At 46.8% G+C, this 13,966-nt stretch overlaps 1 protein-coding gene across 1 annotated transcript in view; it reads left to right on the top strand.

Moving 5' to 3' along the window:
- Positions 1-341: 341 nt before the first annotated feature.
- Positions 342-13,966, top strand: part of EEFSEC (eukaryotic elongation factor, selenocysteine-tRNA specific) — a 66,007-nt gene continuing 52,382 nt past the window's right edge. Inside the window, exons 1-8 of the mRNA XM_032966676.2 lie at positions 342-549; positions 1,206-1,553; positions 6,741-6,948; positions 7,769-7,865; positions 8,741-8,905; positions 10,221-10,262; positions 12,623-12,967; positions 13,650-13,748. Of these exons, the coding sequence (XP_032822567.2) occupies positions 1,268-1,553; positions 6,741-6,948; positions 7,769-7,865; positions 8,741-8,905; positions 10,221-10,262; positions 12,623-12,967; positions 13,650-13,748 (1,242 nt within the window). The 5' untranslated portion in view covers positions 342-549; positions 1,206-1,267. The remainder of the gene's footprint in view (positions 550-1,205; positions 1,554-6,740; positions 6,949-7,768; positions 7,866-8,740; positions 8,906-10,220; positions 10,263-12,622; positions 12,968-13,649; positions 13,749-13,966) is intronic.

The raw sequence follows: 13,966 nt of genomic DNA, 5'->3' as shown, positions 1-13,966 counted from the left end.
ATGGGTTGACAGCTATGGGAACCATGGCATCGTTATCATCATCATCGTGATCGGTGTGGTGCAAGATCGTCCCTGTCGATGTCCACCGCACATTTCGTCATTTATTTCCACTGCTAATCGTGAAAGTTGGCAACAGAGAGAAGACCTGATGATTCAGGCAGTGGTGATAAAAGGAAACTGGCACTTTGGACACACGTGTGTGTAGAGAGTGAATCACAGGACAATAGTGAAAGTTGGCAACAGAGAGAAGACCTGATGATTCAGGCAGTGGTGATAAAAGGAAACTGGCACTTTGGACACACGTGTGTGTGTAGAGTGAATCACAGGACAATCGTGAAAGTTGGCACCATAGAAGACCTGATAATTCAGGCAGTGGTGATAAAAGGAAACTGGCACTTTGGACACACGTGTGTGTAGAGAGTGAATCACAGGACAATAGTGTGGTGGTGGTCGACGACAAGAGATGAAGATCTGATAGAGAACGGCTTGACATGAGAGATCGGTGCCAGCAAGGTGCACTACAGCTTGAGCACACTGGCACAACACACGGTAAGCCACTTCGTTTAAGAATAGTTGATATTGTGGCCAAGTCGCTTATGAAAAAAACTAATAGCTCAGTGGGCCCTATCTGGTAAGACAAGTTTTGTTTTTAATTGAGATATTTTAAGTGATTTATTTACCTTTCCTATACTTTGGACTCGTATCGTTTTTTTTATTGTTGTAACGTTCTGACCCCGTGCCCTCCCCCCCCCTGTCTGGACATCTGTGGGGAGAAAAAGAGCTTCATAGCTCATCGGATTCCTCGAGGGAAAACCGCCCCAAAATATTGAGATTTCTGGAAACATGACGAACGGTGCAGTGTACACCTAAAGTGGGGCTCGCTCCGCGGATCGTGATGATGTTCATGAAGTGTAAATGTTGTGCGTTTACTCTCCAACACACACCGGATTGTTGCCGTGCTCGTAACGAATCGCTGCGTTCTGTTTACGTGACAAACCCCTCGCTAATTGTCGGGTTTAACGACGCACGTGTCTGTTTGCGAGATCCAACCCAGCACACAACAAACACAACCACCCTCTGGTTACGGATGAAGATGTAAGTCTTGGTGGTGGTGGTGAAGCCCTTAGTAAGATGGCGTCGCCGGCGTCGCGGGCGTCTTTAAAGCGCGCGCGCGCTGGACCCCCACCCCATTTAATACACAACAGCTGATGCCCAGGCGGGTGCTTGATGCCCGGCTCGGAGTCCCGAATCTCGCCTTTCTCGTCAAATGGCTCGCAAGGCGTTCAACTTCAACGTGGGAGTCCTGGGCCACGTGGACAGCGGCAAGACGTCGCTGGCGCGGGCCCTGAGCAGCACGGCCTCCACGGCCGCCTTCGACAAGAACCCGCAGAGCCGTGAGCGCGGCATCACACTGGACTTGGGATTCTCGGCCTTCGGAGCGCCGCTGCCCGCTCACCTGCGCGAAGACCCCAGGGCAGGGGGCTACGAGGCTCTGCAGGTGACCCTGGTCGACTGCCCAGGGCACGCGTCGCTCATCAGGACCATCATAGGAGGTGTGCCTTAGACGAGGCAGCCGCTCGCTGCTCGAAAGCCGCTTCCTGTGTTGCAGTTCACCGGCACGCAGAGTTTACATTTTGCTTAGGGTGGCACGGACAACACGTGTGTGCGTGTATGCGTGTGTGTTTGGTCTCAGATTTATGAATGTGCTTTTGCGATCAAATGTATCGGGGGGGGGGGGGGGGGAACGAATGAAGAGACGATGGCTCCACCACGCCACACACCGGACCTGCGACACAGACTCTTGGTGCCCCATTAGGGTCGCTGCTGGCTCATACGATCCCGGTCATTATTAAGAAGATTAAGATCTAAAGTCTCAAAGCCGTCAAGAGATAAGGCGGGGTTGTGTTTTGAATGGTGGGTTTTTTTTGTTGTTCTGGGTTTGTGTGCCGAGGTCAGGAGGTCATCCGGATAATTATCGTCAGCAGCAGGAGGGCAGCGTCGTAATTGTGATTAGCAGCTGCAGATGCGTAATTGAGAGACTGCACAATCAAAGCACTGGCTGTAACGGTAGCAAGAGAAGCATGATTATCATCAGCAACAGAACCATCATCGCCGCCAAAGTGCAGGATTACAGGCGTGCGTAGCCCACCGCCATTGCCAGTAGCAGCAGCATTGAGTGATGCACGGTTATTGTATAACAGCCTAATCACTACACTATGAGACCTCCTTTGCCAGTAGCAAGATATAGTAATAGGTTTTTACCCTTTTGTCTGGCACAAAAACTGACACCTTTATACAAGGGATCATGTTTGCAATAACCACAACACAAGCAGTCAAAATGCAAACAAAAAGAGACAACTCTGATAATGATATGCACTGTCCTTGAAATTGATTGGTCCACACCCGAGACAGCTTTTCTGGTCCAACACCAGTGGAGACTCGGCTCTAATAAAATCTGTCTCAGGTGTGGACCAATCAATTTCAAGGACAGTGCATATCATTATCAGAGTTGTCTCTTTTTGTTTGCATTTTGACTGCTTGTGTTGTGGTTATTGCAAACATGATCCCTTGTATAAAGGTGTCAGTTTTTGTGCCAGATAAAAGGGTAAAAACCTATTACTATAGCCTAATTACTATCAGCAGCAACATTTAAGGATAACAGGATCAACAACAGCATAATCACGTGGTCATGATCAATGATTGACGTCCGTGCTGGCACAGAGGAACTTTTAGGTACGTTTGCAAATTGCGCAGTTTAATGTGCACTGATTCATTGACCATACTTAATTAAAACTTCAAATCTAGATTGATACTTCATGCTATTCAGTGGGGGGGCGGTGAAAGCTGGGCGCATAGGTGTGACAGCAAAGTTTAGGGTGCTCGAGATGTCTTGCGACCCCAATTTAATTCCCTAAAGCTTAATCTTTAAATAAAAGAACTTAATTTTAAACAGAAAGAAATATGCAAAGCAATAAAAAACATCGGGGTCAATTAATTGGGGGTCACGAGACATCTGGACAATGTATGCATTGTATTGCATTGCTCTCTGTTGACGAGGCAGTGGCCTTAACAGCCATCAATTTCATGCATGGCGGCTCAAAAGCTTGCTGGTGTGGCTCAAACTCAAAAAGCCAACTGAGCTTTTGGGATCTCAATGAGATCGATTGGATGCCCGCGTGATTTGTTCACACTTCAGATTGCGCAATTGCATCCATGTAAAACACCGGATCGCCTGTCTTTCTGTCACCGACCAGCAGGTGTCTCCACACTCCTCTTAAACAACGCAAACGTTGGATAACACTCAAAAGTGTCTTATCGTTGAAGGGCACTTCTCTCTCTCTCTCTACGAGGCCAGGCTTTTGATCCAGAGGCTGACACAGAGCATTAGCCCAAATCCCATTTCAGTCAACCTTTCAATTCCTCTCACTCAACAGATGAGTGTAATGCACTTCATATTATAGAGTTGAACTCGATTGTTCAGAAGTGTATTGTGACAAAAGGGATTATCCGGACAGGTGCGTTTAAATCTATAACTCTCAATATCACCAAGGTTGTATACAATTGTTAAAGACAATTCACATACATTAAGCGGCTAACTATGCTCACATACTGTACCACATTGCGGAATGGGCACATTGAAATAATTTTGAAATGTATTTCTCTTCATGGCAGTTCAGCTACAGTTTTGAAAAGCCCTTCAAATGCACTAGCGTGGAATTTAGTCCTCACAAGAATTCAGGAAGGGGCACTTTAATAGTACTGTACTGTAATTATGACCATTTTACTAAAAGTGGACATCACGTGATAACAACAACTTAATAAAGAATTAAAGCTTTCGTGACTGCATAAATTACTCATTGGTTTTTTTCGGTAAAGTCACGTATGTAGAAATGCCATAAAATTATATTAAAATAAATCAATCACGACGTTTCGACCGCCACACAAGCGATCTTCATCAGGTGTAAAAAACAAATAGCGAGGGAGCACACAGGGCGACATCAACGCAACACAGAGAGCGCCAAACTGCACGGAGGTAAATACAACAAGAAGATGAGAGACGAGAAGTCGACAAACCTAAGAAAAACAACAACTTGCAGAATTAAACAAGGTCACTGATAAAAACATGTCAACACTTTCGTGAATAATACTGCCCTGCAGAGGAAAACATTGTTTAATGGGCAACATTTTCAGCAATTGCACTCCATAACAGCGATCCATGTGTTGTTTTTTTTTATACTTGTGCTTGCGCACTGCCATGAAAGAATTACATTTTTTCGTAAATTGTATTTTTTTTGGTCGTCAACAAGTTTACCATTTAAGTGTAGAAGAGATACATTCAGAAAGGATATAATATAAATATGACATTCGCCGTGCATCAATCTAAACATTTGACCATGGCAGTGAGACAATGACCTGTCTTTGCCTGATCATTATCGTGAGATCTGTTATGTTTATCTTACATCGGCAGACAGCATATGCTCATTACACCAGGAATTGGCAAACGGCAATTCTTGGCGTCAGCACAATGACAGAACAAATGAGCGGCTGGCTGGCTATACAGTGCACCGCATTGTATGTAATTAAACAAAACCAGAGGAACCATCAACTCCGGCTGGCGAGGAAACTACAGAACGTGCCGATGCGGGATCCGTTGGTGGTCGTTGAGCGTGGATTCTCCGGATGCAGGCTCAAGCTCAAGGGCGGCTTAGCAATCTAAAGTGCCATCTCATACCTGCCCAGATAAAGGCTGTGTTTGGCGCGTTTGCTTTGACTGGGCGTGGGGTGTGCAGCCGGCATTTGCGCTGACCTGCGTGGCCCCACGATGGCAGACGAGGCCCCTATGTAAGCTTGGTCACGTCCAAAGACTGGCCGTGTGTCCCCGTGGCGGCACTAATCTCAGGCAGACTCCAGCCAAATTAGATAATGTGTTTGTGGTAGGGGAGAACGTAACCTGCTGTACACATGGAGACGCGCCACGTCATCGTTCTAGCAACATCATCATATTAATATTCGTTGTCATTTTCGATTAATTTCTGAAAATAAGGCTTCTGATATTGTGATGCGACCGGCTCTTGGTTTGAAATTCACATCGCTCCCACATGCCCCCCTGATTGTATCATTCCATCTCTACTTTGGTGGTACCCTTTGCTTGGCTTCTGCCGCTAGTTTTCATCAGATGTCATCACCTTCTTAAGCTCGTGGCACGTATAGGGCATTTTAAAGACGACGGCTTTGAAATATTTTGCTTTCGTACAATACCGATTTATAATTACAAGCACTGTACGGTAATAAAATCCCGCGCTTAAAAATTGTTATAAGTGGACCCACTTGTTTATTTGAACTAGCCGTCTTAAATAAAGTGCATCATTACGCTACTTATCTGGAAAACATCTAATCAGGCTGTCCTTCAAAGGGCTGGTTGTTTTGGTACTTTGGACTGGTCTCCTGGGAACTAAAGGCTGGTGCATGAGTGAGCGGGTATTTTCATTGATGTGCACTACCTGGGAAATGTTTTTGGCGCATGCACGCACACACACACACACACTTTCGCGCACGCATGCACTCCTGCCAAGACTGCGGGTGCACTTTTTAACGAGAGGACTCCGAAAATAGTCCAGGCTCTGTAACTTTTTCTTTCAAAATCCAAAAAAACCGCTATCGCTGCAATCTGTTTTATTTTTCAGGAGCCAGCGCTGGGGGGTTGTTTTATGTTTTACACGCAGGTTTTTTTTTGTTTAGGGTTTTTCTGACTCTCCTTCAGCATTTAGGCGCCAGTTTTGCATGGGATTTGAAATACATCGGTTATGTTCACAGACACGGTGGCTCTCTTGATCGTGGACTTGTGCGTTGCAGGTTCCAGTCAACAAAATGCCGCAGTCCAGAAGTCCAAGAGGCTCTTAGATCAAAACATATTTTGTTTGCACGTGATATTATAGCCATCTCGTTTTACCTATAATGCTCTACAATGGTATATCATGAGTTTTTATGCTACATTGCATTTTTTTTCACGGAGCTGAAGATGAAATGCATTTGTGAATAACATATTGCAGCCTAACAGTAAAAAAAAAGGCTGACACTGCTAATGAAACCCATAACATTGGAACCGGTATCAGGTTTGCTTGTTTACACATTCTGTGTTAATGGGTCTCAAAGGCCAAAAGACTGATGGGTTAGATGCTATTTTTTTATGTGGAGACACATAAGGAAGTCTGTTTATTTTATTTGACAGTAACAATATTGCAGGATCATTTTGAAAAGTGCATACCATCTGCCAATTTGTTTAAATAATAAAAGCAGTGCTTTATTTGTACAACATTGTTTGCAATTATGCGTTATTGCGTTTCTCTGTCTTAACTCCATTACATAATTATTGTTCCTGCAATTGTTGAATTGTTCCTTCTGCTTTCCAAAATAACCTAAGGCAATGATTGTTATCGTGGCCATGAGTGATGATGATAGACATGATGATGGTGGCATTTGTGTTATGCAAATGATGAAGGTGTTGATGACAACGATGGTGGTCGTTTTGATTTATAATGATATGATGAACACGACAATTGTTAGTAATCATGATGACATTAGTGGTGATGATCATGATTTTGGTGATAAGCATGATGATCATGGTGGTGTTATTTGTAACAATCAGTGCTTACGATCGTAATGATGATGCTCCTCTTGATATTGACTATGATGATGATGAAGCGACGATAAAAGGTGCTCACATATGTGTCTCCCCACAGGAGCACAGATTATCGACCTGATGATGCTGGTTATCGACGTGACCAAGGGCATGCAGACGCAGTCGGCCGAGTGTCTGCTTATTGGAGAGATCACCTGCCCCCGCATGATGGTCGTGCTCAACAAGACGGACATGCTGCCCGAAGCCAAGCGTGCCACGCTCATCGAGAAGATGACCAAGAAGATGCACAAGACCCTGGAGAACACCAGGTACCACCGTGTGATAGGGGAGTGCACATGCTGGTCGTGGTATTTGCAAAGGTGACGTCAGTTGTGGTCTGCTCAGCGTGGACTTGAACAAGGGTAGGGAGTCGACATCACTTATCGCTGAGTGTCCCAGACTATGTGGGTAAAGTAGGACCTTTACGAATGCTCTACAATGTATCCCCCATGTACAGGTTGATCACAGTCACTGTTTAAACAAATATGCTATGCATGTCGCTCCCTGAAGTTTCTTTGTGCCATAATATGGTATATATTTTCTTTGTTTGTTACAAATTAAATGCTAAACTATGCATGTGTACATTTATATCTTTATATTATATATATCTTTACACACCATTGTATATGTCATCCTTCATATTTACCATTGCCATTGGCCAAATGTGACAAATAATTTTTCAGTAATGAACAATGTGGATCACATTAGGTGCAGTAGCTAGGCTTGCCTGGTGCAGTGACACACAGCTCCTGTCTGCCGGCCGAGATGCCCTTGAAAGAGAGCTGTATAGCTCAGTGGGCTTTAAACTAAACTATAAACTATTTTTTATTTTACCAGCTAAGGCCCACTGAGCTATGTAGCTCTATTTCAGAAGCGATCTGGCCACAAATAATAGCCCAACGAAGTGGCTTATCATGTGGAACATGCAAACTCTAAATATACAGGTGTTGGGGTCGGGATCCAACCCACCACCTCCCGTATACCAGGCGAAGGAGTTAGCATCTTGCCACCATGGTGCTCTTGTGGGGCTTGCTTCGCTTGGGGAAATAAACTTCTTCACGTCTGATGGACTGCATGTGGTCTGCGCAGGTTTAAAGGGGCTCCTATAATCTCGGTGGCAGCAAAACCGGGCGGCCCGGATGCACCCGAGGCCCAGGAGGCAGAGGGCATCGCAGGACTCATTGAGGTGAGCCCCCTGGAGGCCACTAGACGTGTAACTGTGCAGCGATTCATCGATTTGTATCAAACCTGTCGCTGGTTTCAGCCCGGGGTGAGTCATTCGCGTACCCGGAGGTTGTGCAGTCGCGTGACTTTGCACAGTCACAGCGTTGTCGTGCCGTCGTGCCGCGGCGATCGCACACACGCACAGACGCCCTCCGTGCTGCTTTGACCCCAGCCGTCCCGACTTATCGCTCCGTGTGGGCATGGGCGCTTGGCGCTGCAGGCGCGAGCAGTGATTAACGCCGGTGAATAATGACGGCCGATAGTGACACACGATGAATGCTGCTAGCGCGAGACGAATGAGGCTTTCTGGGGAACAGTGAATGATTCACGTTGATGAATGGTCGATGAATCACCGATAAATAATGACTGTGTAAGGGTACATGCTAATTTGCATGTTATACGGTTGTAGGTAATTGTGAGAGTTTTGGAAATGTCACAATAAGGGGGATTTGAGGACCGGTGGAGTGGTTAACGCATTGTACTTTATACCCTAGGAACCGGAGCTCGATTCCCAGCCATGGTGGCGAGTTATAGCTTTAACCTTGTTAGCTACAGCCCCACTGCTTTACCAACCCTCATTGATAAATGTAGGTAAATACGGTAAAAATTACCAGCATTGCATTGGGAAGTCTTTATCTTTCAATGAATTGGCAGAGGGCTGTAAATGATCATAAAAAGAAGGAACCTTTACAAAATAGAATATTTGTAGAATTTGTCATGTGGGTATAAAAACGAACATGACTATAACATGGATGAGACACTGATGCTTCTTACTTATTGAGTCTGCTGTTACCTTTCAATGAGTCATCACCCCTTACCTGCTTCTGTCGATGTCAGTTGCTTCTGTCTCAGACGTACTTGCCCCAGAGGGACCCTGCAGGACCACTGCTCATGGCCGTGGACCACTGCTTTTGCATCAGAGGCCAGGGCACGGTGATGACTGGCACCGTGCTCTCAGGCAGCGTGTCTGTCAATGACACTGTGGAGATCCCTGCTCTCAAGGTGTGTATGTGTGTGCGCCAGGTTGGTGGAAGTGCTAATAAGTTGAGTTTATTACATAGCTATTCACGGTTGCGCTGCATATCTCTCCAATGTGCTTTTGGGTTGAACCACGTGTTGCCTGGCACGATGTCCTCCGATGTTTCACTTTCCAAAGAAGTGAAAACGGTTGGCTACGCACGGTGCAAAAGAAGTTCAACATGCATACGTCAGACATCGTGCCCAACAACACGCGGCATAACCGGAAAACACATGTAGAGCTATAAGTAAGCCTGGCTCTGCTGATGAGACACTGTATGTCAAAACCGGTTCCAGAGTTTTCTTGCATTTGAATCACTGCTGCTGAAAATATGCACTCCTAGAAAGATTGCGGCTGATGATTTGTGTAAGAAATACTTTAATGTTTTACGTGGACAGACGAATATGTGAAGTAGACATTGGTTATTTATTTTGTTATAAGGTACGGTCGTTTTGACTTGTCTTGATGGTTGTAGGTCTTACCATCATAACCAGTAGGTGGAGCACTAGACCATGAACATAGAAAAATATTAACAATTGTAAAACATGTTGATGTGAACTGCATTTTACACCAGGGATGGGCGGCTCTGAGATGTTGGCTGACAACCGCCAAAGCAGAAGGAGCCTCATTGTGACCAAATCATATGTTAAGCTGAATGTTGTTAAATACTGCAAAAGATAGTGAAACTACTAATTACGAGAATAGGGTTTTCCCTGTTTTTCTGGCAACAAAAGAGGTGTTAAGATGTTAAAACACCAAACTGAAACCTTTTACAAGGAATCATGTCTGCACTACTAATTACGTTTTAAATTGGAATATTGCGAGAACATTTCTTTTCGAGTTGTGCACCATATATGAATTTGTACCTTGAGCCAAATCACCCAGAATGCGCCTGAGCTCGCCAGATGCCACTAAGCAGGATTTTGGGTCTGGTCAATTCTTGCATAGATGACCACCTTGCATAAGTAGGTGTTATAGACTCAGAATATATATTGATACATTGTTATTAGGGCCCCATGTTTATGCCGCCCACTTCATCAACCCACACTGACCAGCGCGGTTAAGTATGGTCAAATAACCCCCATGACCTGCACGCCCGTCGGGGGAGGCCCCCGTTCAGCAGTGGATTGACACGGGGGATTTGTACGCTTACTCGTACATGTCCATACGAGTATGTGTCCAAATTGAGCGATGCGCCCGACGACGCGCTCGTGCGACCTTTGCGATTGCTTTATCCACATTGGTTGTTTCTGACCAGCTGACATACGAGGGGAGTGTTTGTCCTCCCAATTGCCACAGGTTACCAAGAAGGTGAAATCGATGCAGATGTTCCGCAAGCCGGTGAGTGCGCACATTCACTCGGGCACAAAGCTAAAACATAACTGCTCTTTGCTTATTTTACCAGGTAGGGTCCACAGAGCTAAATATATATTTTTCAGAATGTATGTATGTTGAATTTTTTTTCGCACAATATGTAGCCGACCGCGCTAAATGGAGGCACGACCTTGCCACAAATAGTTTTAATGACAAGTGGCTTATCATGGTGGAAATTTTTTCGCAGCCAAATACTCTGAATGCACGTTGATTCTAAATGTGGAGGGAAAAACCAGGAGGACCCGGAGGAAAATCCAGAGCAGAGAAAGACACGCAGACTCCAAATATACAGGCGTCAGGGGTCGGAACCGAACCCACGACATTCTGTATACAAGGCGAGGTAGTTAACATCTCGCCACCGTGGCGCCACAACGAGAGACGGCGGTGTTATTTTAAAGCTGTGAATAAAGCGGAGAGCCCCCGTCTCGTGAGACCGTCCCTTGCCAACAGGCAGCGTTCATTCCCGGCCGCTGGCGCACGTAGTCCATTGTGCTCTTGAACAGGAACATTTGGGGGCACTCGCTAAATGAAGAGAAACCCCTCCCCCCCCCAACACCAAATTTACCTCGCGCAAATTGAAGCGGTCGAAGTGTCGTAAAATAATTTACTAAGGTTGCTGTTAAATCCTTTGACTGCTTGATACAGCGCTGTTTGAGTAAATATCCTTCCAAGCCTGTAGAGAAGGGGCACAGCCACAGTGGGTGTCCGGACACCTTCCAGAAGTTTATAAATGGCTAAGAGAACCCTTGGTCAGCAAAGGCAAAGATCCCCCATATAGCCTTAAAAGACTGTTGGGGCAAATGCTGTTAGTGAGTAGTACCTATGAAGGCCAACATGGCACACGAGCGGGTCGGTAGCCAATATGACGCCCGGCCGCCTTTGTCTCCCCCAGTGGCGATGTTTACACACCGCACCAGGTACACTTTGAGGTTGAGTCGACCTAGGGGAAGCCCAGGACCGATTTAAATATTCGTCACTGGTGTTGGCCGTGAGCAGCAATCGAACCCGGGTTGCTGGGTTTGAAGTGCAGTGCGTTGCCCGCTGCACTACCGTTCCCCCCAGCACACACACACACACACAGTCAACACATGTACATATTCATCCACTCAGTACACATTCACATAGAACACACAACACGCACACACATTGATATAGTGAACACACACAGCACACACATATTCATGGGCAGAGCACACACACACACAGTCGGCAGACGAACACATTCACACGATCATCACACACACACACACACATGGTCAGCACGCATATTCAAGCAGCACACGCGTGCAAGTGGGAGACCCCCGACTTTCAACGCGTTGCTGCACCTCCGCCGCATAGTTAGACGTTAGAATAAAATCCAGCTGTGTGGTACAGCGGTTAGAGCCTGCCGTTTGCAATCGGAAGGCTACGAGTTCAAATTCTGGTGGGGCGGGTGGGGGGGTGGGGTTAAGTCAGGCCGTCGACTGTGCTGGGTTGATAAAATGAGTAACACTTTGTGGGACGTTCAAAGTGATGGTCTTATATGGACAGACTTGCCCCCCTTCTATAGGAATGTGGACTTTCCACCGCTGGCTCAGTGCATTGAACGAGAGGTTAGTGACTGCCCTGTGCTCACTTGAGTGGGGGAACCACTGTGGCTTTCGATTTCTTTTGCGATTCAACACCGAGCATGAGATCCCTAAGCACAGAGTCAGCCTAAACAGTGACAACAAAAACTAGAAACTAAATTGCATTACACTCTGCTGGAGTTGGCTCACTCGTTCTCTCATACATTCACAAATTAATTCACACATTCTCTTATTTACTTATACATTCACTCACTATTTTGGTCATACATTCATTCATGAAGTCACCGATTCGCTTATTAACAACATTCTCCCATTCACTCGTACATTCATTCACTCACTCGTTCACTATTTTGCTCATACATTCACTCATTAAGTCACAAATTAACTAATACATTTGCTCAACCATTCACTCCCTCATTCGCCCATACATTCATCTCTTCATTCGCCTGTTGATCTGCTGATCCATCCGTGGGCCCAGGTGATGTCTGCCTGCAGGCGTGCATTCACTCAAATATTCATTAGGTAATTCACTCATTCATTCATATGCATCCACTCATTCACTGTCAGTCCATCTGCCAGCCCATGTGACCTCAGGTGCAGGGCGAACGTGTGTGGCTCATTCCATCACTCGCGTAGCTTATTCACTCACTCGCTCACTCCCTCATTCGCCCGTACATTCACTCTCTCATCGTTCGCACAACTCACCCACCCGTCCGTTCGCTCCCCACTGAATCCACCGGCCCGTCCGCTGGCCCTCAGGTGACGTCGGCGGCGCAGGGCGACCGCGTCGGTCTCTGCGTGACGCAGTTCGACCCCAAACTGCTGGAGCGTGGGCTCGTGTGCTCGCCGGGCTCGCTGCTGTCGCTGCGCTCCGGCATCGCCTCCGTGCGCCGCGTGCCCTATTTCCGTGGCGCCGTGAGCACGCGCGCCAAGTTTCACGTCACCATCGGCCACGAGACTGTGCTCGCCCGGGTCTCCTTCTTCGGAGCTGGCGGTGGGGCCGGCGACGACGGCGGCGGTGACGACGCCGCTTTCGACTTTTCGCGAGACTACGTGTACCAGGACCAGTTCCTGGCGGAGCAGCCCAAGGACCGCGCCGAGCAGGTGACTGCCGGGATGACCCTTCCGTGTGTTTGTGGACATTTGCCGCGGGCCGATGTGAACCTGCCCTCACCCCATGAAATAATAAGAGTAACAGTCATTGCCATGTCGTTTATTTGTCCAGGAAACTAAAACTACCAACGAAATAATGTTTACTTTACCAGGTAAAGCCCACACAGCTATAGAGCTCTTTTTCAAAAGCGACTGGCCACAAATGATAGCTGAACGAAGTGGCCTGTCACGTGGGAATTTACAGCAGCCAAATACTCTAAGCTCATGCTTCTAATTGTGGAGGGAAAAACCGGAGGACTCGGAGAAAAATGCACGCGACTACGGGGAGAACATGCAAGCTCCAAATATACAGGCGTCAGGGTCGGGATTGAACCCATGACCTCCTGTATACCAGGCGAGGGAGTCAACCTCTTGTCACTGTGGCGCCCACTTAAGCATGCCATGTCCAGTGCATCTTGACTATGCCATGCCTAGTGCAGTTGTTAATGCACAAATGGAGCTGCCTTCATGCCCTCCTTTCCTGATGACTGATGGTGGAATATATTGGCGTGACTTGGCATGCCCCGGTGTGCTTTGTCGTTACTGCGGTGTGCTCCGGTGTGCTGTGGCGTCACTGCGGTGTGCTCCGGTGTGCTGTGGTGTTACTGCGGTGTGATCTGGTGTGTTGTGGCAGGCTGATGAGCGGACCACATCCGCCGCCAATCCTGTACCGCAGCACCAATGGGCTCTGCTGGAGTTTGAGCGCCCGGTCACCTGTCCACGGCCCTGCAAGGTGAGCGAGCGAATCAGAATATTTATTTATACTGGAGGAATTATATTCTATGAGCTATAAAGCTACTTTTCATAGGTGTCCTCCTGGACACCTATCAGAGCCCCATATTTAAACTTCATTTCACGATAGTGCAGTTGGAATAAAAAAAAAATACCCTAATTGGTGGTGGGACTCTTTAGAGCCAATCTGTCACAGGGCAATACGCGGCGCGCCGCACA

This window comes from Petromyzon marinus, chromosome 36 (genome assembly GCF_048934315.1).
Source record: "Petromyzon marinus isolate PM22_M1 ecotype Great Lakes invasive population chromosome 36, UKy_Petmar_22M1.pri1.0, whole genome shotgun sequence".
NCBI classification, from domain to species: Eukaryota; Metazoa; Chordata; class Hyperoartia; order Petromyzontiformes; family Petromyzontidae; genus Petromyzon; species Petromyzon marinus.
Note: the sequence above shows the minus strand (reverse complement) of the source record. Positions and strands in the feature narration are given on the sequence as shown.